Source organism: Pleurodeles waltl, chromosome 1_1, assembly GCF_031143425.1.
Source record: "Pleurodeles waltl isolate 20211129_DDA chromosome 1_1, aPleWal1.hap1.20221129, whole genome shotgun sequence".
NCBI classification, from domain to species: Eukaryota; Metazoa; Chordata; class Amphibia; order Caudata; family Salamandridae; genus Pleurodeles; species Pleurodeles waltl.
The window spans coordinates 1,004,573,927-1,004,599,386 of NC_090436.1; the positions used below are offsets into that span (position 1 = coordinate 1,004,573,927).

General features: G+C 45.2%; 1 protein-coding gene across 6 annotated transcripts in view; it reads left to right on the forward strand.

Moving 5' to 3' along the window:
• LOC138291300 (ankyrin repeat domain-containing protein 17-like) overlaps window positions 1-25,460 on the forward strand; it is a 1,121,799-nt gene that overhangs the window by 100,835 nt on the left and 995,504 nt on the right. For all 6 annotated transcript variants that reach the window (XM_069230308.1, XM_069230310.1, XM_069230309.1 and 3 more), the window contains exons 3-5: window positions 1,336-1,492; window positions 5,371-5,518; window positions 5,746-5,893. In XM_069230308.1, the coding sequence (XP_069086409.1) occupies window positions 1,336-1,492; window positions 5,371-5,518; window positions 5,746-5,893 (453 nt within the window). The remainder of the gene's footprint in view (window positions 1-1,335; window positions 1,493-5,370; window positions 5,519-5,745; window positions 5,894-25,460) is intronic.

A 25,460-nucleotide genomic window follows, 5' to 3' on the forward strand; every position in this document is an offset into this window, starting at 1 on the left:
GTGTGATGGAGATTACATTGTTTATGGAAAATGTATCAAATGCAGTATTTCTTGCTGGTGAGCGCGATTAGTGTGTTTTCAGGTTTCCATTGATATTTTGGGTTGGTCACAAAGACCAACTTTAGCTTGGGTAACCCTCAAAGGTAATGACTGGGATGAGGATGTGGGACGTAAATTATGTAACTAAAAAAGCCAAATTATGCGAGGGAATACAGCACGTTATGGTTTTATGATAGTATTACATTAGTAGTTTGTAATTTTTACACTTTACACTGTCCGGGCATTGGAGGCACCTCATTTTCTCCAGTTTATCACTCAAGTATAGCAATAAGCAATCAGAAAGGTGACCATTCAAACTTTGGAAATGGCCTTCCATTGTGCTTTTGAACCGTTCGAGCTAAAAACTATTTATTTTGGTCAAATCTGCAGATTATGCAGCAGATGGTGGATAATGTGGCAAATGTATAATTATGTGAAATGCGTCACAGCATCTCAATCGTATAATTCCAGTGGCCATAAGTTTTTTTTTTTTTTTTTTTTTTTCTTGTTCCCCCCCCCCATTTTGTTTGGCGGACCCTGCAACTTCTGTGCAGATGAATATTTATTTTTGTATAGTGCTCTAAGTGTCATCCATAGTCTTGGAACAGTAAATAAAAAAATAAAAAACGGAAAAAAACCTCTTTTAGTTATTGCACACATACGCAATGATGCATATGTCATGACGGTTATGTGTGCAAATAGAATAATGGAGCTGCGTTCGCCAGTAGGTCAAAATGGAGAGACCTATTGGCTTTGCCAATGCTTGTTTCTCTTGCTCTTGGTTAAAGACTGAAGATGAAAAATAAACCCACCTCTCTATAATAGTGTCCTGGTGTGCACCACATGCACTGCTGGTAAAAATTAAGCACTGCATTGGAACTGATGTCATTTTCCATTGTGCAGTATTTGACAACAGTGTGGAAAACATTCCTTTAAAGCATGGATGTTCTGCGGATTTCTGTGGTGCAGACTTATCAGTGCTTTGAATTTATTGCTAATTTACCTCCCCAGTTTCCTCCGTCCCGGAACCCTTACTTTGTTTAGAGCTATTATTATTGTGGATGGATGCGTTGCCTTTGGTTGGTGGTGAAATAAAATGTTGATTTCACTGGTATCCATGTATTATACTTTGACCTAGGGGTTGTCACTTTTTTTTTTTAGAAGTTATTGTCTAAAAGGATAACCCTTTCAAAAACCTTGTATAGTTTAATGCTTTTGATAAGCTTGTGGCATTTGTAATCAGTAGCCCCTGTTTCAATGATTTCTGTAATAGTTGCACTGTAATTTACTCTAAAGGAATTGGCAAATTATCAACTGCCGATGGTAAAGCCTTTGCGGACCCAGAAGTGCTCCGAAGACTGACATCCTCGGTCAGCTGCGCGTTGGATGAAGCTGCTGCTGCACTTACCCGAATGAGAGCTGAAAGCACAGCAAATGCAGGGCAGACGGACAAGTAAGTAGCTCTTTATTTTCCACGTTTCTCGAGTAAGCGGGCATTTTGTCATTTTACTCCTAATCACCTAGTGAAGTTCTTATATTTTTTTTTTGTGAGATCGTGGCCTCCAATATTTTCCAGTGCTCTGCTACCTTTGGTAGTAATGAGAGATTGTAAGAACTTGTTGGAATGTTCACTAACTTTATCATTGTAGTCTTGGTTTGATGTGGAAACACCAGTGTTCTGGAATGCTCTCCTAAATGAAATTTGTTAGTGCTCTAGGTTTAAAGATCTTTTCATTTTTACCTGTCTATCTCTCGCTTAACATCCATCTCTCTCTCTCTCTCTCTCTCTCTCTCTCTCTCTATATATATATATATATATATATATATATATATATATATATATATATATATATATATATATATTTATCTACATTTGTTATTAAATCATTGATAATCACTGCAACATTTGCACTGATATTTTTGATAAGAAAACTTCATAGATACCCTAGGGCACGGGTTGTGGTTACACTAGGGCACGGGTTATGGTTGCTTGAGAGAAGTATAGTGTCACTGTCGCCTTTGTTTTTTCAGTGTGTGTGTGTGTGTATATGTATATATATATGTGTGTGTGTGTATGTATGTATATATATACTTTATTTTGAAAGCAAAGAATCCTTACTCTTGCTTACAAGCTTCTGCACACATTTGCATCTAATCATAGAGCATTCTGGGAGCATTATACTTAACCTCATATTGTGAAACTTTAAAACATGTAATTCATCTTTTTTTTTTTTTTTACTGGAGCCACTGTCAGTAGTGCAGTGTGACGTTAAAACGTTTATTTACAGCCTTCCCCCTAATAATGAAAGCTTTTCATTAATGAACCATAAATATACGTTCCAGCAGCATTAACATATGGATACACTTATTACTTCAACCGCAGACACTTCCCTTCTCTGTAAACTGGCAGCCAAAGGGTTTGTGCTGCAGGGGCTTTGGCCTACTTGTCCCAAGGACAAAATAAACCTGAAACCTTGCCCTTGACCCCAAACAATATGTCCCGGGTGTAGGAATTCCACATCCCTGAAATAAACCTATTTATCTACAATCTGAGCACAAGTAATTGAATACATATATTGTGATAGAATGTCGGTAATTAGGCCTTGTGATTATGTTCCCCATAGTTTTCTTTTTGTAAAATGATTCTGGAATCTTTGAAATAGTAAGCAGTGTTTTAAGCCCTTATTTGGTAATAACATGGAACTGTACTTTTTCACCTGTAATAATCTGTCTGTTCTAAGTACAACTATTCCCAAAAATGTTTTAGTGACACATTTTACAGTTGTGGCACGCATGTTCCCCATATTACACACTGGCCATAGACAGTGGGTAGTTATGGTTAGGTAAAACTTTCCATTGAAAAGGTGATTTTTGTTTTTTTTCCCCCTTTGCTCATGACTTTGGCACTGTATGACAAATTCACACCAAGCTCAACAACCAAATAGCGTTGGTACTACATTTTGACATGTCTAGTTTTGTAAATATGCGTCCACGGAAGGGAAGGCCAGAAAATGCCATTCATTTCAACTTGCATAGGAAAGTTTTCTCTCCTCTTATGCTAAAACTGCGGAATGGATTTACAACAAACTTGTCATGGAACTAGAGCGTGACTCCGACGTGTTCATTTAATTGGTTTCATGTAAATCCGTTAAGTAGATTTTGATACAGTTGTATTAGAATAAGGTGCAGGTGGACTTCATAAAGGTTAATCTTAGTATATTCTGGACCGTTAATTTGCAGATGCTTTAAGGACTCGTCAATCCAAGAACAAAAAAAGCATTGCTTGCCCTGTACTGTTTATTTTAAGCAGATGCCCTCCATCTCGCTGCATGTATTCATCTCTTGCACAGTCACTTTTTCTGCTCTTTAGTCTATAAGGAACCTGTTTCTCTGGCACTTTGTGGCTATATGTGCTGAGCCTGTTTGCTATAGTAAGCATTTCACCTACTTGGTAAAAGGAATTTCGTACCTGCAACATATAATGAGATGTATACACTACTAGACATACACATACATGTAAAAATAAAGGACTGTGCCCCATAGATCCTCCGGTGGCCATAAGAACCTGTAGTCACGCTCTGATAACACAAATAGTTAAGACTGTCCGTTAGCTGTGAGGACCAACGTGTCATCCTTCATGTCTCAATATCGCGTATGCCGTACTTAGTACACCAAGGTCTCTTCTGGGTTCAGTCACCTATTACTGCCTCACCGGGGTCCGAATCTTGACTGGTGTCCTGCACCTGAGCGCTTTTATCAAGAGAAAGGAGAGGAGAGTTCTATCACCCATATACACACGCATGTGTTTTTCTACATTTTCATCCGTATTCAAAGCCTTTTTACACTGGATATGAATATTTCATATTTTTGGTGTATTTTATTAAATATTTTCATTTTTAATACTTGATCAGATTTTTTTGTTCACTTTTGAATCATTGATAAGGTTTCAAACTTTCTGAGCTTTTGCAGTGTTAGTGTGTATCTGCCTGTAGATTCTTCAGGGTTGTGTGGTTATTTCCTGGCACTCTGCATATTAATTTCTGTAAATAAGTCTTATTTCCTTCCTAATGAAAATTCGACTAAGCATCCTAGGGTGTTCTGTCTATCTTCAACCAGTTATATGGAGTGCTGCTCATCATGCTTGGTTTTCTCAAGAACTTAATAGTTGTGTTTAAACAAGACCAACTGCACAGAATAGTTGGGAAGCCCTTGTTCTTCTTTAATTGTTTTCATTAAGCTGCCATTTGTGCTTTTTATAAAGGTATAACTGGTTAGCTGTTGGTGTTGTATTTGGCATATTTTCTTTGACTAATGAGATCCTCAATTAGTACCAATAATGCTGTCAAATATTTGAATTTAATTCTATTCTATAGTGAGAGGCATTTGAGAAGCCTGTATAAACTAACTAATCCCTAACCCGGTTTTTGACAGTTGTCTGTCAATCCTTTTTACTTATCCTTGCAGCTTCAAGATACCTTTTTAATAACACATGTTATAAAGTTTCACCTTAATCCAATCAGAGAGGTAGGATTACAGTACCCCCCCCCCCCCCCCCCCCGGCTCCTGGTTGATCCCCAGGAGTCTCTACAATCACCACTTCACAGTCTAGAGTCCAAAGCCACCTTCTGCAGAGTTTGAGAATACCTCTGAATTAACACCAGTCTTTCTGAATCTTGGAGTGTATCTGTGGGCACCCCATGCCGCGTACACAAACCCTACCAGGCGCATACAGCAGTCCTTCCCCTTCTGCCATGTCTCCACCGACGATACATACTTTGTGTTATCGAAAACTGAACAAAGCAATGGGAACAGCTCTATGTAGCCCTTCGCCTAATAGGTAGTGGTAAAATATAGACTATATATGCACAGTCGTGTGCCAGAGCAGTGACTGAGGAATCTAGGTTTAGATAATGTGTATAAATAAATTTTGCAAAATCTGTTACATTTTTTTTATGTTAGCCTCCCTTTGAAAGGTGGGTTGTATTCATAGAAGTTGCTTGCTTGCATGCGCCCCAGTTTGCATGAATGAGGGGAAAGTTTGAAAGACCAATCCATATTTAAAGTCATCCAGTTTTCCTTCCTATATTTCTGGATCCAAAGCCTGGTCTAAGTAGACTATTCAGTCAGGATTACTTATGCATTTAGTTTGTTGAAAAATGAACTGTTCAGGTTCTCGTTACGCACTGCATCTTAAGTTGATTAAATCATGTGGAGAGCACAAAAATTAAATCTGAACAGAGCAAGCGTTTGCTAGATGAAGAAGGCTATTGCTTTTGAATATTCAGTGGTAACTAACATTGCTTGAGTATTGAATGAATTTTGCCTTTACAGCCGCAGTTTGGCAGAAGCCTGTTCTGAAGGGGATGTAAATGCTGTGCGAAAGTTGCTCATTGAAGGCCGAAGCGTGAATGAGCACACGGAAGAAGGGGAGAGTCTCCTCTGCCTAGCCTGTTCAGCTGGATATTATGAGCTTGCCCAGGTTAGTATTACATTTTTGTGACAGAAGTATTTAATTTACTCCCAGAGTCCAATGTCAGCATTTAGTGCCTGTAATGTAAATTATGGTCCGATACAAATTGTTCAATAAGTCACAAACCTGTGGTTATCACTGGACCCCAGACTTTGATGAGAAACCGTTATTTTTCAGGAGTATTAACAGTTTTTCCCCTCCTCCCCCACTCCCCTGCTCGACACCCTTTTCCACAGGTTCTCCTTGCTATGCATGCCAACGTAGAAGACAGGGGTGTTAAGGGAGATATTACGCCTTTAATGGCTGCTGCTAATGGAGGGCATGTGGAAATCGTAAAGCTGCTGCTAGCTCACGGTGCAGATGTCAACGCACAGTCTTCCACAGGTAATTGTTGTAGAATACATGTGTTGCGCTTTTTGTGTGAAAAAGTTTGAAAAAGCTTTGCATTGCAGAGAGTAGAAGAAAATAACATTGGGCCTTCAGTTTTGAAGAACTGGTGCCCTTTTTTTCGAAACACCCCATTTTATTAATCTTTTGCCTTATTAGTGTTTTTTCATATATAGTTTTGGTAAAGGCTGCAGAAAGTAATCATTGTCTCAGGCTGCTTTCTTAAAAACTTGTATGCATGTTACCATTCTTGACCATGGGGGTTATGTTAGTCTTCAATCAAATGAAAATGGTCCTTGGTGTCTTAATCATGTGGGTTTCAAATTTCTGCTCGAGTTGAAATTGTATTAAGCCTTTGGTTTACCTCTTCAACTATGTATTCGAGAGGCATAGGTTGATGGTGATTTACGCATGGGTATTTTGTAATGACGCAGGATTTTATTAAAATAATGTCTGAGTTCAGTCTTGTTTTTTCGAATAAAACCACTGCTCTTTACTGTTTCTATTTTTTTGTTTGTTTATGTTGTATTCCTGAAGGTGACATGGGTTTTCCTTAATGAACTCTCTAGTCCTGTAATTTGTAGCCTCAGACCTAATTGTAGGCATGTTGTACTTCACTTTCTTCGTCTGCTTTACTTTCCCTGTTAACACATTTTGACAGGCTCTTTAATTAGTAATGTATGGTGCCTGTAGTCATTATTGTCCTCCATTAAAACTAACCTGAGAGATAATTGAATAGATCTGTGACTGCAAAAGCTAAGTTTCTACTAAAATGTAAGTAGTGTGATTGAGTGTGGACATTAGATCAGTAAGTCAATAAAGAAATGAAAATCCTTTGTTTTTAATATATGAAGGTATAGATTGGTAGATTAGTTGACATAATTTAGAAATCTTTAGCCTGACAATTTATTGATGCATTGAACTCAAGCACTTCTTTAGGTGATTCCTTTTTTTTTTTTTTTAATAATCTTGGTTGCACAATCATTCTTTTGCTCATGTTTAGATTTCAGAGTTTGAAAAACAGGATTTAAGTAAACTTTAATTTAGGAGCGTGGCTTTAACCTCTGTACAGTTCTGTAAGTAAATAGAAGGTTATTGCATTTTACCTTTTAAGTACAGTGAAAAATGTGGACGTGTTTTCAGCAGTTTATATTTTTTAATTACATGCTTCTCGGCTGCAGTGTTTCAGAGCCCACTCCATACTTCTTCAGACATTGAGTCACTTCTCTAACATCTAGGATTGTGCATGTGTTTTTGTGCTATTTGTTTATCGTACTTCTCATCTTTTGGTAATGGTACATTATTGGACTTGAATTAAGTTAGCTTTTTCTTGTGGCAGAAGGCACGAAACACACAATACTAATCACTGGGAAATTCTTTATGCATGCCAAAATGAATATTGCTCTTTTTGCTATTATAGTATTCTCTGGTGGTCTAGGTCTTTATGGATTCTGGCACCTTATTCAGATGGTTATTAAGTAGTGTGCTGATCCTCAGTATCTTCAATTCCAGTGGCATGTCATTGCTAATTTCTAAATGAAGAACACTTTAACAGGAGTCGGTCATGTTAATTTGCTGAGCTAATTTTATCAACACATACAATTTGGTTTGGCATGCTGCCACTGTCCACAAGTCTTTATGCCCAGTCCATCCAGCGATTTCTGTTTTGGCATGAAGAAGGCTGACAGGGCTAGCCTTCCACAGAATGTATAAATGATTTGCAAGACAAGAATCCTGTTTCCTGCTAACAAAATATATTTGGCCAAGAACCCATAAATGTAAACTGCCCTTAAGCTAAGAATATATTTCATAGCATGATATACCGTGAAAAATTAGCTATGATTTAGTTCTTGCTTTATTAACGTTTGCTTGGTCTTAGATTATCGTCATGATGTCTCAAATGAATACCTGCACCCTCCATGCCCCCTACCAAAAGCTAACAACCAACTAAGCAGACAATAGTTTAACTTTCAAAGTCACTTCTAATGTGTCTCGGATATGTCATACTTTGCTCTGACCAATTTACAATTCTCTTCCACTACTGGGGGTATACAATGAAATCATTGAATGAAAATTAGTCTTGTCCCCATGTTTTTCCATCTTTGGGTCTTATATTCACATGCTTTTGAATATTCCCTTTTAGGCTGAGAATCCTTGATAGTCTTTTTTTTTTTTAAATACTGCAGTGTTCTCCTACACTTAACCTTTAAAGGACTCCATAGACTCTGTCAACCATCCATCCCTTCAACTATCCCGTTGGGGAGGGAGTGAACTCCAACACCCCATAGAGTCTTAGCTGCTCATATTTCTAACTGCAATAAAGCTCACAACACGGGAATCCTGAGAGCTCTGCTCTTAATTTCAGAACTGTGTGTTCCTCTCACTATCATTTACAGAACTTAAGAAGTTTTCTCTGCCCTTTTGTACTGGGTACTGCCCCCTTTGAACTTATCAATTCCCTGAAGGTAGTTTTCAAACACTGCAAATCCTGTGGTGGCTGTAAGGTCTATTACGGTGACCCACACAAGAAATGCCTACTGTGCCATTAATCAGGACATCTGGTGAAGAAATGGGAAATCTGAATGATAAGAAAGTTGAGGACCTACTTCCTTCTTTCATGGATGTTGTGTTCGGTGGATTAATCAAAGCTAATTTCCCACCAAGCATAAGAGGCTCAAATGATATTTGGTTAGAGCCCCCCCTCATGGAGACTCTTGTGACTCTCTAGCCTAACAACCTGTGTGTCTGCCCTTAAAGGGCAGATTTGAAGTGCAGCCCGCCCTCACAAAATGCCACATCCATGACCACTGGAGCGTTGCCAGCATCTCTTCTGCCTTCCACTCCAAAGATGCCACTTCCACTGACAACAACTTTGACTTGACGAAACCTTTGTCATCCATGTCGGAGGAGTTCTCTTTGAGTAAGGCAACCTTAAAGTCTGTTGATGCTCCCTTGATAGCTAGGCAATCTACACCAGCCAACAAGCATACCTCATTGAGAATAAGGTGCCTTTATTGGCTGGACTATCGTAGACAATATCGAGTAACTTTGAGTGTCATATCCATTACTACTTCATTGACCATATAGTCAACTGTGATATCTGTGACTTGTCTCTGACCAAGTCTGCAGTAGCATCCCAATCAGCAACTGTTTTGTTGACCACACTTTAATACGCTCTGTAGCATCTTTTGGCTCCCACCATGCCACATACATATCATTCACCAATATGGATCACACAAGTATTGATTCTGTGGGCCCTGAGATCCTCTCCGGCAGGCAAACACATCAGTGCGATGTATAGTGAAAATCAGGCATTCATTAAAAAATTAGATCACTGGGTGAAGATGAGCAGGACAATCGCGTGGTTAATCCTCTTAACTTGGACATACATCCAATACTTGCCTCAATTGGGTTACATAGCCTACTCTGTTTCCGTCAAACAATTCAAAACCATGACTGGTTTCGTGGCGGTCACCACCGTTGCATGTTCTAGATCGTTAACTGCAAGTATGTACCTGTGGAAATGCTATTGGGCAAGCTTCAAAACTATAGTCTCATTCTAGAGGAACAGGAAGTACAGCGAGCACATGATACTGTCTCACGTTTGAGGCATGGGGATGACCACTATAGTAATAATGATCAAAACTGTCTTTAACAAGGATGCACCCCTATGTACAGTGGTTATTTGGTAGACGTAAACACAAGCCCAGAGTTATAGCCATGAGACAGCACAGCATCCAAAGTATTTACTCCTTCATAGATGAGGCATCTCAGATATTCAGCCTAAAGAGCCCCACAGTTGCCTTTATTGACAACCAAGGGCGTTCCATCAAGGCTATTCTCCTTCTTGATAATTTATGGTAGCAATGATTGGGTTGCAATAACAATCCAGCAACAACGGCAATTTCTTTTGCCAGTCTTGAAAAGGAGGGTAAGACTACTGGCTCCACACCAGGTTCAAAAAAGTCAAGACCGTGTTGGCAGAGGCACTTCCAGTACTACTTCACTCTTAGTTTTTTCACACCCCCCTCCCTACTTGCCACTCCCTCGCCCGTTTCCCCCCGCTTCGGCCCCACCCCCCTCCCGTCCCCAGCTCCTCCTCCCTTCCTCCCCTCTTAATGCAGGTCGCTGCGCGACCGTGCCGATGGCGTGCCAGAGGTAAGCCCGTCTGCACCCGTCCGCGCCTGGCCAGCGCCAGAACCCCTGGACCTCGCACCGCACTCTGCCCAGTCTCAGCTACGACGCTGCTTCCCTCCACGCACTCAACAACGGCCGAGACCAACACTGCTACCAAGCCGCCCCGAAGCACACCCACGGACCTTTCGCCTGCTGCAACTGCCACTTTTCCTGCGACCAAACCTCCAAACCGACGACCACCAGACCTAACCACCTCCGCCGCATACTCCTCAACACCCACTCCGCACGCAAACATGCCGTAGAACTCTGGGACCTGCTCGACAGCACCGCCCCGGACGTAGCCTTCCTGACCAAGACATGGTGGAACGACTCATCCGCGCCAGCCATCGCCATCCCAGACGGATACAAGATCTCCCGCAGGGACCGCCCCAACGGCTACGGAGGAGGGCTTGCCATCGTCCACAAATCCTCCCTCAAGATCACCAACCACACCGACGACCACTTCTACACTGCAGAGCTTCTACACTTCCGGATCCACACCGGCCCCAACACCACCCTCAGAGGTACACTCGTCTACAGACCCCCCGGACCACGGGCCCAGTTCTGCAACACCATCGGCGACCTCGCAAGCACCCACGCACTCGCCTCCACGGACTACATCCTCCTCGGGGACCTCAATTTTCACCTCGAGAACAACAACGACCGCAACTTTACCACGCTGATCAGCAACCTCAAGAACCTCGGACTCAGACAACTCGTCACGTCACCAACCCACGCCGCCAGACACACACTGGATGCCATCTTCTCTGCCAGCGACCACGTTACCTTCAAAGACACCACCAAACCCTACTGGACCGACCACCACTGCATCCACTTCACCTACAACAAAAACACCGCACACCACCACAGCCGCCAAGTCCCCTGCCGCAACTGGGGCAAAGTCACCGAAGAATAACTGCTCAGCACCCTCTCCCAGAACCCACCGATCGAGCCCACCGACCCAGACACCGCGGCCTGCAACTTCAGACAATGGATCAACAACCTCGCCAACATCCTTGCCTCACTGAAGAAACCCCCCAGCAACCTCACCAGCAAGAAAGCCTCCTGGTTCACCGACGAACTCCTGGCCTCCAAACGCGCCTGCAGGAAACTGGAAAAGAAATGGCTCCAAGAACGCACACCGGACAACCACGTAACCCTCAAAGACGCCACCCGCCGACACCACCACCACCTCATCAGGACCACCAAGAGGTCCTCCTTCAAAGACCGCCTAGACAACAACGCACACGACAGCAAAGAGCTCTTCCGCATCGTAAAGGAACTGTCCACCCCCAGCGGCAACGACATCCTGCCCTCTCAGGAACTTTGCGACTCACTCGCCGCTTTTTTCCACAGCAAGATCGCCGACATCCACAGCAGCTTCAACACCCCGACCACGCCCACCTCCGTCACCACCTCGAACCCAAGCATCGCCAACCCCATCACCGCCTGGTCCAACGTCGACGCAACACGCAAAATCATGAACTCCATCCACTCCGGATCACCGACTGACCCCTGCCCCCACCACATCTTCAACAAAGCCGACTCTATCATCGTGCCCCAACTCCGCAAGATCATCGCCTCCTTCAAAACAGGCACCTTCCCGGAAAGCTGGAAGCACGCAGACATCAACGCCCTCCTCAAAAAAAACCAAAGCCGACCCCAAGGACCTCAAGAACTTCTGCCCCATCTCCCTCCTCCTCTACCCAAAAAGTCACAGAAAAGATCGTCAACCTTCAACTGACACGCCACATCGAAGACAACAACGTCCTCGACCCCTCACAAACCGGATTTAGACGCAACCACAGCACTGAGACCGCCCTCATTGCTGCCACAGATGACATCAGACGCCAACTCGACCACGGCGAGACCTCCGCCCTCATCCTCCTAGATCTCTCAGCGGCCTTCGACACGGTCTGCCACCGCACCCTACTATCACGCCTCCAAGAAGCCGGCATCCAAGAAAAAGCCCTAGCCTGGACCTCATCCTTTCTCTCCGGCAGAACACAGACCGTCCGCCTCCCACCCTTCGGCTCAGAAGCCAACATCATCATTTGCGGCGTCCCTAGGGCTCCTCCCTGAGCCCAACGCTGTTCAACATTTACATGGCCCCCCCCTCGCACAAGTGGCCTGCAGTCACGACCTCAACATCATCACCTACGCCGACGACACCCAGCTCATCCTCTCCCTCACCAACGACCCCGCCACCGCCAAAGCCAACCTCCACGAAGGAATGAAAGCAGTCGCCGACTGGATGAGAAATAGCCGCCTGAAACTGAACACCGACAAGACAGAAATCCTCATCCTCTGAACATCCCCCTCTGCCTGGGACGACTCGTGGTGGCCCACCACCCTTGGAACGGCTCAGACGCCCACCGACCATGCCCGCAACTTGGGATTCATCCTCGACTCCGCACTCTCCATGGACAGACAAGTCAGCGCTGTCACCTCCTCCTGCTACAACACCCTCCGCAGGATCTACAAGTGGATCCCGACCGACACCAGAAAGACAGTGACCCACGCCCTCGTCAGCAGCAGATTGGACTACGGCAACGCACTCTATGCAAGAATCCCAGCAAAACACCTCCAACGGCGCCAACGCATCCAAAACGCCTCAGCCCGACTCATCACCAACGCACCCCGCCACAGCCACATCACCCCTCACCTCAAAGAGCTCCACTGGCTTCCCGTCGACAAAAGGGTCACCTTCAAGCTCCTCACCCACCCACGCACACAAAGCACTCCACAACGCTGGCCCCACCTACCTCAACGACCGACTCAATTCCTACACACAGACCCGCCAACTGCGATCCGCGAGCCTCGCCCTCGCCACTGTCCTCCGCATCCAACGAACCACCTCCGGCGGCAGATCCTTCTCCTACCTCGCTGCCAAGACCTGGAACACGCTCCCTACCTACCTCCGACAGACTCAAGACCTACTCGCCTTCAGAAGACTCCTCAAGACCTGGCTCTTCGAGCAGTAGCAGTCTCCAACCCCCCACCCCCCTTGTCAAACACTGAGAATTTCCAATGCAAGCACAATTGCAATACACTATGACAGTCATTTGTGCCACAACATGTTTTCCTTGGTGGATAAGTTGCCTTTGATTACAAAGAGCAAGCTAGAACACCTTGGTCACTGAGGAAAAATCTCATCTCCCTTGATTGATGTTTTTTTGGATGCCTTGAATATTGATTTCAGAATGATGGTGACAGGGCAGTTTTGCTATGCTAATCTTTTCTGGAGTCCTATGCTGTGCATTTTTTGCCAAGTAGTGGTTGGCTCCAGAATTGTATTTTATTTTTTATTTAGCATGTGTCCCCAACCATTTGGTGTCATATTGGTCCCCTCTGTGATGTCAGATGTGCAACCTGGAAGTTCCGCTGCATGTTCACCATTGTTAGTCTTTTTTTGTTACCATTGGGTCTGGAAGCAAGGCTGAAGAATACCTTTGAGAGGAAGCTGAAAAAGGATACTTTTTGGGAACCCTGACGTGAGCATGTGCCTGGGGAATACAGGGCGCTGAGGCAGCAAGGGGAGATGGATAATATGCCCTTTACATTCTGCCCCAACTGTCATTACAAATTAGTGCAGAAGGATCAACACAAGACATATAATCTGTGCCTCCTAAAGAACCATAATGCAGAGACCTGCATGATGTTTCACCCCGAGACACTGAAGGTGATGCAAACACAGCCATGGGTGCACTGTGCTGTGGTTGATACCCAGAAGAAGCACTGTTTCCTGAAAGAGTTGGTGCTGTCCAGTGAGTAGAAGAGAAACTCATGGAAAAACACTGAATCAGCACACGGTGGCGAGTTGGGTGCAGAGGAATGTGTGATTGCTGCCGAGAAACTGGAGGCCCGTGAGAAGAGCAGTGAAGGAAGTTCACTGCAAGAAATGGCAAAAGGTAATAAAGCAGCAAAAAGGATCTGACTCTAACCCCTCAATCTGTCTCAACATGAAAACACTTTACAGTTGAGGATAGAAAAAACACAAGTATCTGCCTGGGCTCCAAAATAAGGACAATAATCTGGGCAGACCTTCCAAACAACCCTCTATGCCAGTAACTGACGGAGCTTGCACAGTGAAGTGAATGCCACCAAGGATGGGGTCATAGACTGTGAAAAGCTGAATGTGGTGAGGAAAGCGGTGAAAGCGATACCGGCCCCTTAATTTAACACCTCCTTCCCATTGTCAAAGATGTAGATGTACTCAAAATCACCCAGAAAAGCCCCCCACGGATTAAAGACTAATTGCACCACAGGAGGCAAACCCTCTAAAACCACTTTGACGCAGACGAGTTATCAAGAGAAGTCCAGGGAGAGAGAACTGATAAACAAGGAACCATTGTCGAAGAGTAAGATAATGACCACCCTTTACACAAAACAGGATGGCAAGGTCGAACGCCAAAGACACCTACTAAAGGTGAGGAAAGAAAAGAGGACGTTGACAGGTCAGTAAAGACATTTAGAATCCTTTCAAAACTACAAGAGCCAAGAGAGGTAGTCTAGGAAGAGCTTGAGGCACCTTAAAAGCCAGAGCCACCCAACAGGGACCAAGAGGATTTCTGCTACACTGAGGAAGGAGTTGACAAGGACACTGCTTTGATGGGAACGTTACTTAGGAATAGGTGTGGCAGGAGCTTGACACTGACTTACCAGAAGAAGTGGTAATCCGTGGCCTCCGGAAGACCTAACAACCTACAACTCGTTGATAAAGTGAGCTGGTACACAGAGTCAAGCTCGAGAAGGATTAATGAGTCACACTTCTTTTTGCAGACGCTCATGTCAAGCCATAAAAGGGTCCTCTGCCTCCCGATGCTCCCAAACATTTTCTACCAGAATAAATAGACTTTTCTGGAGCTCACTTCCTTGAAGGCGGTAAACACCTGAATATAGAAATAGTATAGATACTTGAATCAAGACCCGCTGTTTGTTAGGGCTACAAGCAGACAGTCAATCATAGACTCTGCAGCCAGGAAACAATTGACCAACCCAACATCTTGAGACCCATCCCCAGACTGAGAGTGGGATGGTGGAGATGGCAGGAAGGTGGAGAGAGAGGCACTATTGAGAACTGAAGCACTCTCCTCCACGGCTAAGGCCATCAACATTGGGAGAAATTGAACACCTGATGCAGCACCGCCCAAATGGCGAAAGCGGTTATACAAGAAGGAAAGACTGTTGCAAATATTTGCCTCAAATCGGTGCTGCGGACACTGGAAGCAGGCAGATTTGTGTGTCTCAACATGAAGGAGGCATGCCTGGCAAAGAGTGTCTGGTTTCAAGCCAGAGGTGTAGGTTTCTGTGATACTTTTCATTTACGGGAGGGAGGATCTGTTCATCAATCATTCACTCAGTCCCCCTTGCATTAAACACCAGAGGCAGGGGGCAAACGACAGGGGGATTTTCAGGTAGTGGGAGGCAGTCACCGCAGACAAAAGAATATTAACCACAGTGCAACACAGCTGTTGCATCGAAGTGGCAAAAAGATCACTAGCAATGCCAGGGAAAAAGGTCAACCCAAAAGGACTGTCACAGCCCCAGTTGGAAGTGCACAAGCTATTGTGAAAACAAGCCATATAAAGAGTACCAGAAATGAACAAGGGCATGCACTCTGGATACTTTCTGATGCCAAAACTGATCAGCCATAAAGGCCAGTATTGGACATACAAATACCAACCAGGTATATAAAGGGGCAACCCTTCACAATCACCACACTTCAGGGCGTCATGCCTTTGCTCAAAAAGGGAGACTTCCTGGCCCTGGAGGATCTGAAGGATGCCTATCTTCTCATACTGATGAATCAACAATACAAGCAGTCTTCGGGTTTTTCGTGGACACAGTTCATTACCAATTCAAAGTCTTAACTTTTTGGATAAATTCAGTGCCTAAGCTGTCCACAGAGTGCAGGGCAGTAGTGGCTACACACTTAACAAGGGGAGGCATCCACATTTATGCATACCTAGTCAACTGGCTAGCAAAGGTTGGTACAAAAAGCAAGACTAGAGGTGTATAGTCATTCTTACTCTTCACAAGTTGGAGTTCTCCAAAACTATGTAAAAATCATCTCAAACACTGGAACTGGAAAAGGTGTCCGTGGGGACAACATTCAACTAGAGGGAAGTAGAAGCAACCCCTGTATACAAATGAGCTCGGACACTGGAAGACCAAGATCACCTCTGCCAGAAGGGACAGTCTGGCAGTGAGGGCTGTGATGAAACTCATGGGCATGATGTCATTCTGCACATGAGACCTAACACATGAGACGTGTAGAGGAGTGGCTCTCAAAACAAATGGTCTCAGGCTACAGGGAGCTGGGACGATCTAGTGCTTTTTTACATAGGCAGTGTAGAAAGAGGTAAAATGATGGAACCTAGAAAACATAGGAATAGGGAGACCATTCAGGACACACAATCCCACAGTGAGCATCACAACACACTAGAGGAAGGCACACTTGTGACACCTTAACATCGCGGAGGGCATGAAACCCAACAGAAGCAGCGAATAACATAAAATGTTTTGCTGCTAAAGACCGTGCTCTTAGTGCTGATATCCTTCCATGCACACAGATGAGAACTGTCCTAGTGCAGATGAAACACAACAGCAACAACTGTTTTACCTCAACAAGCATGGGGGACAAGGTCATATGTACTCTCACTGGATATCGGAAAGTCCCATCTTTCTAGTATAGTTACCCCCACTTTTTTTTGCCTGATGTCAGCATTTACACTGTAGTTCACTAGGATCCTGTTAATCAGGACCCCAGTGACTATCTACTCTAAATTTGGTTGCTGGTAAACGTTTTACACCCATAGTCTGCATACTGGTGCGCCCATGTCAGTCCATAGTATATGGTACTTTGGGACCCATGGCATTGAGCCTACAGGGTCTCCCATGCGCTGCAGCATGTATTGTGCCACCTATGGGAGCCCATGCAAACTGTGTCTGCAAGCCTGCCATTGCAGCCTGCGTGAAAGGGTCCATGCACCCTTTCACCACCGAACCTGGTCACTGCACTTAGACACTATAAGGTACCCCTCTGGTAGGCCCTTCAGACCAAGGGCAGGGTGCATGTCCCTAAGTGAGGGTGCCCCCTACAGACCCTCGGCCATTTCCTGCACTAAGTAAGTGCTGGGAAGACATCTTAAGTGATGTAGTGGGCATTGGTCAACACAAGTGGTCCAACTATATAATGGCGTCTCCGAACCTAGGCATGTTTGATATCAAACATGTTGGGATCATGCAACTACACAGATTCCAGCGTACTCCATGTACTCTGGAGGTTCCTTAGAGAATGCCCCAGTTCTGCCTCTGCAGTCTTATGGGGGTCAAGCTGCCAGCCCACTCTGCTGCTGACCCCAGACACTGTTCTGCTCTTCTTCTGGTGAGCCAAGCTCAGGCTGTAGAGGCAGAACAAAGGATTTCCTGCAAGGGAGAGGTGTGACTACCTCCCCCTGTGTATTAGGTGTCTAAGGGCTGGGGTGGGGTGGCCTTTGAGCACCATCAGACTGCCTTGAAGGGCATCTATGGTGCGCTTCTTGCTTAATCTGTTTTTCACCAGTTCAGGAATCCCCGGTTCCTTTTCTTGTATGAAACTACACAAAGGACAAGGGAGTGACCAACCCCTGTCCAGCTCCTCCCCTAGGGAGGTGCACAGAGCTCTGCCAGGTGGCCACTTGACTCTACCATCTTGAAAATAAGATGGGCAGAGGCCCATGGGAGCATCGGATTGGTTAGGCCAGGCAGATGACATACCAGACCCCCTCTGATAGGGTTGGTGACTTCAGAAAGTGACCAACACCCTTTTAGGGTTACTTAAGGGCTACCTCACAGGTGGGTCTTCAGATTCGTCAAGCAAGATTCTCCAAGAAGCTCTCTGCAAGACATCTTCTGTTCCTGACCTCTGGAACCGCCGCTGGTCTGCTTAGGATCTGAACAAGTCTGCTTCTGGTGGTAAGGCTTCCACTGCAACATTTTTTTCTCTTGATCCTGCACGAATTCTGCAACATCCAAGGCTGTTCATCCTCCATGGTCACAATGGCTCTGCACCTCGAAGCACGAAAAAATCTCTTTTTGGAGTGAAAGTCACTCCCCTTCATCTGCAGGAACCTCAAGATAACAGGCTGAAGGGATCCATTGTCCCACGGACATCTAAATATTCTGCTTCCCACATGGTGAGTCCATGGCTTCCTGTGGGTCCTGCTGGTCTCCTGACCAACTTGGGAGACTGTGGGCAGTTGCCACTGACTGAAAAGTCTGGCACAAATCCCAGAAAAAGCCCATTTAATACTTTCATGGAAGTGAAAAATGCCACACTCAACATAGTTTGAAATGGTACTTATAATACATGACAAAACCCAATCAATATTGTAGAAATGTTGCTACATAAAATAAGCACCTATATCTCTAATTAATGTGCATTTGTCCCCTTTACCCTACAAACTAGGAAAATGACATTACACTCTTAAAGCTGGCTTACAATAAGCTATTAAAAATTAATAGGAATACAGTTCGATGGCATGTGTGGCTGTAGATACACATGGTTTGCATAAGTCTACCATCCAGTGTTAGGTCTGGAGTGTTACAAGTTGTTTTGTTTGAAGAATCTTTTCGAGTCACTAGATCGAGTAACGACTCCATTCGGTGATCATGGGCATTAAGCCCTTTATTAGATTGTTTTTTTGTCTCTGCTGTCTGGTTAGGACGTGTTCCTCTCGCTCTGGTATTCCTCGGTTCGGTCTATTCCGAACTGTTCTTTTCTGTCTTACCTCCAGCGGTGGTATTGTAATTTGATCGAATTTTCTCTGCCTAATTTAGTTAATCTGAATTTCTGTGCTGTGAGTCTGCTCATCACCCTTTGGGGTGCAAACGTCTGTCTCAGGCCTACTTCTCCATGTGGTGTCAGGATATGCAGGACTGATGGAACGGACTCTATTTTGGTTTTGCCTTCAATGCCATTCGAAATTCCCAGACACCGATCAACACCTGGTGTGTAACTAAGTGTGCATTCCCGGACCATAAAGAAGAAATCTGCAATGCCTGCTGGTCCTTTTGATCCAGGAACACCCACTGGGACTGAAGAGCACATCGAATGGAGATGGCATCAAAGATACCAGATGACACTTCTGATATTTTTAGGGAACAACACGTGTAGGAGGACCTCAAACAGGAGGCAGCCCTTTCCATAGAAGATTCAGAGTTTAATGTCCCAACATGGAAAGCAAGCCTCTTACCTCTGTGCAACCTGTGAGTACATCTGCCCAGACTCCTCATACAAAGACTTTCAAGAGGCTCCAAAAGCAGGGTGCAGGACCACTACTGCCTTCGCGCCATGGTCGGATTGAAAAGATATCTTCGGATGCCCCGCCTTGTTGCAACGCACAGAAAATAGCCAAGACCAAAATGTCTTCCGCATTGACCTCAGGCTCTGGAACATAACACACAGTCTTGGGATCTGGCAGACCCGTCGATCCAATCTTTTCAGCACCAAGCAAAAAGTCCACCACATCATCGTCTGTGGCTCAACACAAGGTTTCCACATGAAAAACTTCGGAACCTAAGACTGTATCTTCCAAAGACTCCAATCAGTCTTCGGAAGCAGCATCACCAGTGGAGCCTGTCTTAGAGATAATGGACGCTTGTCCGCTCCAGCTTCATATTAAAAAATGAACAGGAAGAATAATTGCTTCCTCCCCTGTTCCAACCAAAAGGAAGCTTACATTTCAAAAGGCCTTAGACACACTGTTTTTCCATGTAAAAAGGTTTCCAAGGACAAGGCTCCACTTCGACCCCAGCCTTCTCCACCACACTCTCCTGTGCTTCCTTCTATCCCTCCATCACCTCCCTAAGCACCTACACTTATTACTGAGCCACAGTTTTCTTCTGAAGGTTCACCACCACCTAAGTAGGTGATTTAGGAGACATGCCACGAGACATTGACCCATAGGATTCATACGATCCAGAGCCCATTTAACCAAATGACCCTTATTTATATCCAGCACGCCCATCACCTCATGAAGACTCAACATCACATCAGCAGGTCATAGCACGTGCAGCTGCATACCACAATGTCCAAATACACACTGACTATTGAAGATTTCCTCTTCGATACACTGACTACCACCCATAAAGAGTCCGTTTTTACCCGGCATACTTAGACATGCTGCTGATATTTTTAAAGAACCTATTAGGTGTAGAGTTATCACCCAAGGGGTTAGGCCAAAAAAATATATATATAAGGAGCCGCCTACAGACCCTATATTTATAAGTTCAAAAATCCCTCCTGACTCCATAGTAGTTAGCACAGCACGGAGATGTGCTTACAGCCAATCAACAGGAGATACACCTCCCCATTATAAGGAGAGCAGCAGGGAAAAGGGTGACTGCACAAGCTGCCAGTTATTGCAGGCACTCTTAGCACTGTAAAACAGGGCCCAGTGGGACGAAATACAGGATCCTCTGCAGTACCTCCCAGAGGAACATCAAAAAAGGGTGCACAGGAGATAGTTTCCGAGGGTCAGACCATCTCCAACAACTCCATCAGGTGTGCAATCAATGTTGCAGGCACCGCAGCACATGTTACTAATACCAGCATTATCATCAGGAGACCTGATTGGCTTAGATGTTCAGGGTTCATGCTAGAAATTCAGTATGCAGTTATTAACATGCCCTTCAACAGGGAACACTTGTTTGGTCAAAGGGGGGGGGGGCAAGCTGGGAATCAGACTTGCATCTATAGCTGCTTACCTCCAAAACGGAGAGCAGGTCTCTTTATTTAGAATTCCAGCTATGAAAGTCTTCATAAAAGGGTCTCAAAAGGGTCATTCCACTCAGGGTCCTCCCAGCACTGTCCTGGAACCTTAATGTTGTTTTTGATAGGCTCATGCCCTTTACAATTTCTTTAATGGAAGGTAGCCTTTTTAGTAGCTATCACTTCCCTAAGACGTGTAAGTGAACTCCAGGCTCTAAATGTAGAAGAACCATTCTTCCAGATACACTGAGACAGTAGTTCTTCGAGCAATCCCTTCCAAAAGTAGTTTCACAGTTCCACATCAACCAGTCAATTGAGTAACCTGTCTTTTTCCCACAACCAGCCTGAGTTGCAGAAAGAGCTCTTCACACACTAGACGTTAAAAGGGCTCCTATGTATTATATTGACAGGACCAAACAGTTTGGGGAATCCAAACAACTGTTTGTAGCATTTTCCAAGCTTCATAAAGGTAACCCAATATCAAAAAATGGTTTAGCCAAGTGTATTCAAACTTGTTATGGAAAGCCAAAAGACAGTTATCTATTACCCCCAAAGCACTTGTCACCAGAAAGAAGGGTGCTTCTGTGGCCTTTTTAGGTAACATCCCAATAGCAGATATATGTAAAGCTGCTACTTGGTCTACACCACGTACATTTACTAAACACTGTTGTGTAGATGTTCTAGCATATCAACAAGCCAATGTTGGCCAAGCAGTTCGCAGAACACTTTATCAAGCAACTTACTTGGAGGTACTGCTTTATAGTCTATGCAAAGTATGTGTATCTACAGCCACACATGCCAATGAACCGAAAATGTTACTTACCCTGTAGACACCTGTTAGCGGCATGTAGTGCTGCAGATTCACATGCACCGTCCCTCCTCCCCGGACGCCTGTGGCAATTGTAGTTGCATTCTCGTATAACTGTTGTATATATGTAATACACTGCATGGACATATTTCTCTTTGCTCTCTATACACTGCTCACCTCAACTGTCAGTGGATAACAATCTAACAAAGGATTCCATGCCCATGCGAAGTATCACAGAGAGGAGGAGTCACTCGTTCTCATGACTCGAAAAAAATAAAATATATATCAAACAAAAACAACTTGTACCACTCCGGACCCAACACTATATGGCAGACCTAGGCAAATCATGTGAATCTACAGCACTACATGCCACGAACAGATGTCTACTGGGTAAGTAACATTTTCCGATGTGGCTCATGCAGTAGCAGCTTTGATGATAGCAACATACAAGAACATCTTGACATGGCTTCCTCCTAAGACACAGGAATATATACAGTACCCAAAAAACAAGACCTCATTATGACCATTGTATTGGGAAAAAAACAAAAAACACGAGAAATATGCATGTAAAAGACGTGCTTGTGCAATTTCAAAGGGCAAATGTTTACTTCAGCAACTTTAAAATGAATGGTAGTGCACACAAGCAAAAACAGAGTAAATTTAATTTGTGGCCTAATTTTGCAAACTTAAGCACATGTAAAACATTATCTTGAGGAATAAAGCACTTTGATAAAGTTAAGGCATTACTTCTGAAGGGAGCAACTGAACTTGTTCTGCCAACCTAGCATGGACACAGTGTCTATTCCCTGTACCTTTCCAATCACAAGAAATCTTGAAAGCTGTGGCTGAGACCAGTCCTTGGGCAACTCAACTGTTGAATCACATCAGAGCACTTAGAGATGCTAACTTTAGAAGATGGCCTTGTCCTGCCCTGTCAGGGACTTTGTCACCATCGATCTGGAAACAGACTTCCACTTCCCCATCTATTTACCCAACATGCCAGCAGTACCTCAGGTTTCTGATGAATCTAAGGAATTATCAATTCAAAATTCTATCTTTAGGGGTCACAACAGACCCCCCTCACATCGGTTTTCGTTAATGATTTGATTTTCAGAAATGTCAGTGGTGGCTGCAGTGCATCTTCAGCGCAACACCATTCATGTTCTTCCATATCTGAACGACTGGCCTTTAAAGAGCAAGAGCAGGGTCTCGCTCACACTCAACAAGAAGTGTCTGTACTGCACACTTTAGGATTCACATCCTATGCAAAACAATCTCACCCTGTTTTTGGGGCTTATGGTGGCATTTCATGGCTGTTTTACCTTTAGCAGGCTTCACTTCCTTGATGAGAATGTCAAGAAATTTGTAGTTCTGATGGATACAACTACCTGTGGATTCCTCACCTAAAGAATTTTCCCCCACGCACCAGCTTCAATGGGAATTTTCTTCTAGCTCTGGACGATGACGTCACAATTACCCGACTCCACACAACGCTGTATGACACCATCCAGGCAATAAGAAGCCCTCGTCGACGTGCAGACGTCAGTTCCCTTTTTTCCGTGCCTTCGAGTAACGGTTTTTCTTTGAGGCTAACAGGGAGCCACAGTTGCACTTCGGTGTTACTATGTCGCAGCCAAGAAAATCTGGCTTTAAGCCTTGTAACCAGCGTGGGGGTCAGATGTTGGTCACTGACCCCCATGAAAATTGTTTTTGGTGCCTTAGTTCCGACCATGAGGTCAAGTCATGCGGTTCGTGTCAACGCATGAACCCTAAGGCACTTAAGGAGAGAGAGAGGCTAAATTCTTCTTAGCCCGTTCTAAGAAAAGGAAGGAAAGGCGTCATCGTAGAGTCTTCTTCATAATCTTTGAAGACTCCTCGTCGCCATGGGGACTCTCGGCGTCGTCACGACTCTCAGCGCCAATCGAGAAGGGGCCGGTCCAGGTCCAGATCTCCATCAGCTCGGCGCCGTCCGACGTGGGAGGTTAGCCCGACCATCCCTCCTCCGCCTCCAACAACTCCGGCTTCTCTGACTTCACCCTTGTCGGTGTTTGAAGTCGAGCCTCAACAGGAACCGGCGGCTTCTCCGGAGCAGGAGATGCCTGGTCCATCATCGGCCTCTATGCCGGCGCCGGCTCCACAAGCTTATCCTGCTTTCCCGGTGCCGGGTACGGATCCTCTGCATTTTTAAATGCAATGTTCAATATCTTTTCCACTATGGCCCCTGGTGGAGGACATGCGGGTCAGTCAGGCCCTTTGGCTTTTAACTTGGGTGCTCTGGCTCCTTACAAGCCGACACCCTTTATGCCATTTCTGCCCTCTGGAGCCACTTCGGCACCGATGCCCTTTGTGTCGCCCAGGAGGCCTTTGACGCCTACAATGTCTGCTACCCCGGCGCCGGTGGACTCACCACGGATCCAGTCTACAGTTAAGTTGCCTGTGGCGCCGGAGGGTCTGGCTTCGGATGGATCCGAAGAGCGGTGCCGGCGAAGATCTTTGGCGTCGGCCGACGCCTTATCGACGCCAGGACTCGAATCCAGGCTCCGATCCAGGAGATTAGCATTATGCCTCCTGGAGGAAGAGGAATACAGCAGACATCATTTGGAGGAAGGCGAGATCTTAGAGCCTTCAGGTGATTTCCAAGGCTTGGACATCGCAAGTGGCAATGACACTTCCCCTGAATGGGATTTAGCTTCCCCAGGGGAGTATACGAAAGAAGCTGCATCTTTTCATTCGGTAATAAGGAAGGCTGCAGACTTTTTGGATCTCTCTCTTCTTGCTGCAAAGATGAAAAGAAACCTACTGACTGAAGTGCTGCATCTGGCTTCGGTGGTGGCGGAGCCTCTCTTGCCCTTCAATGAGGCTCTCTTGGACCCCATTAAAGATATTTGGAGGAAGCCTGTGACTTCTACGGCTGTCAACAGGGCGGTAGCAAGACGCTATTGTGCGGCTCAAGTGACCCGGACTTTCTCTCCAAACATCCAACTACGGAGAGTTTGGTTGTTCAGGTATTGTGCTCCTCCCGGTCAGCTCCTGGTTCGTTCCCCAGGACCCCTGAGGACAGGGAGTCTAAGAAAATGGACCAGGCAGCAAAGAAAGCCTTTTCTTTGTGCAGCATGGTCTTGAAATCGACCAATGCAACTTGCATTTTGGGGTGTTACATTCATGCCCTTATGGAGGAGGCAAAGGGTCATCCTGAATTGCCACAAGAGGTGTTGCATCTATTAACGGACGCTCAGGCGGCGGCGACCCAGGTGATTCAGTCTGGGTTGGACACCTCGGACTCCGTGGCATACATCCATAGTTTCGGAGTCAGGCTTGGCTGCGTTCATCAGGTTTCTCCTCTGATGTGCAAGCTACTCTCCTGGACCTGCCTTTTGACAGAGAAAAGCTCTTTGGGACAAAAGCAGATTCTGCCCTTGAGCGTTTCAAAGAGAGCAGAGCCACAGCGACGTCGTTGAGACTTCAGACAGCCACTTCCTGTACCTTCAGATCCTATAGGAAGTTTAGAGGTTTTGGAAGTGGCTCCTCCTTTCGTGGCAGGTTCCAGGCGCCACAGCAATCTGCAGGATCCCTGCCTTACAGATCCTTCAGGGGCAGGGGTAGAGTACGAACGAGAGGAACCACCCAGCAGGAGGGGTGCAGCAAGGAAAGCAGCCTTAATCCTCCACCACTCCCTGTTCACGTGTCTCCGGTAGGGGGGAGACTTGCCCAATTTCTTCCCATGTTGGAGTTTATAACATCAGACTCCTGGGTCATCGACATTGTGAAGAAGGGGTATGCTCTTCCCTTTCGGGAGTTCCCTCCTCCCTTCCTTCCCCACCCAT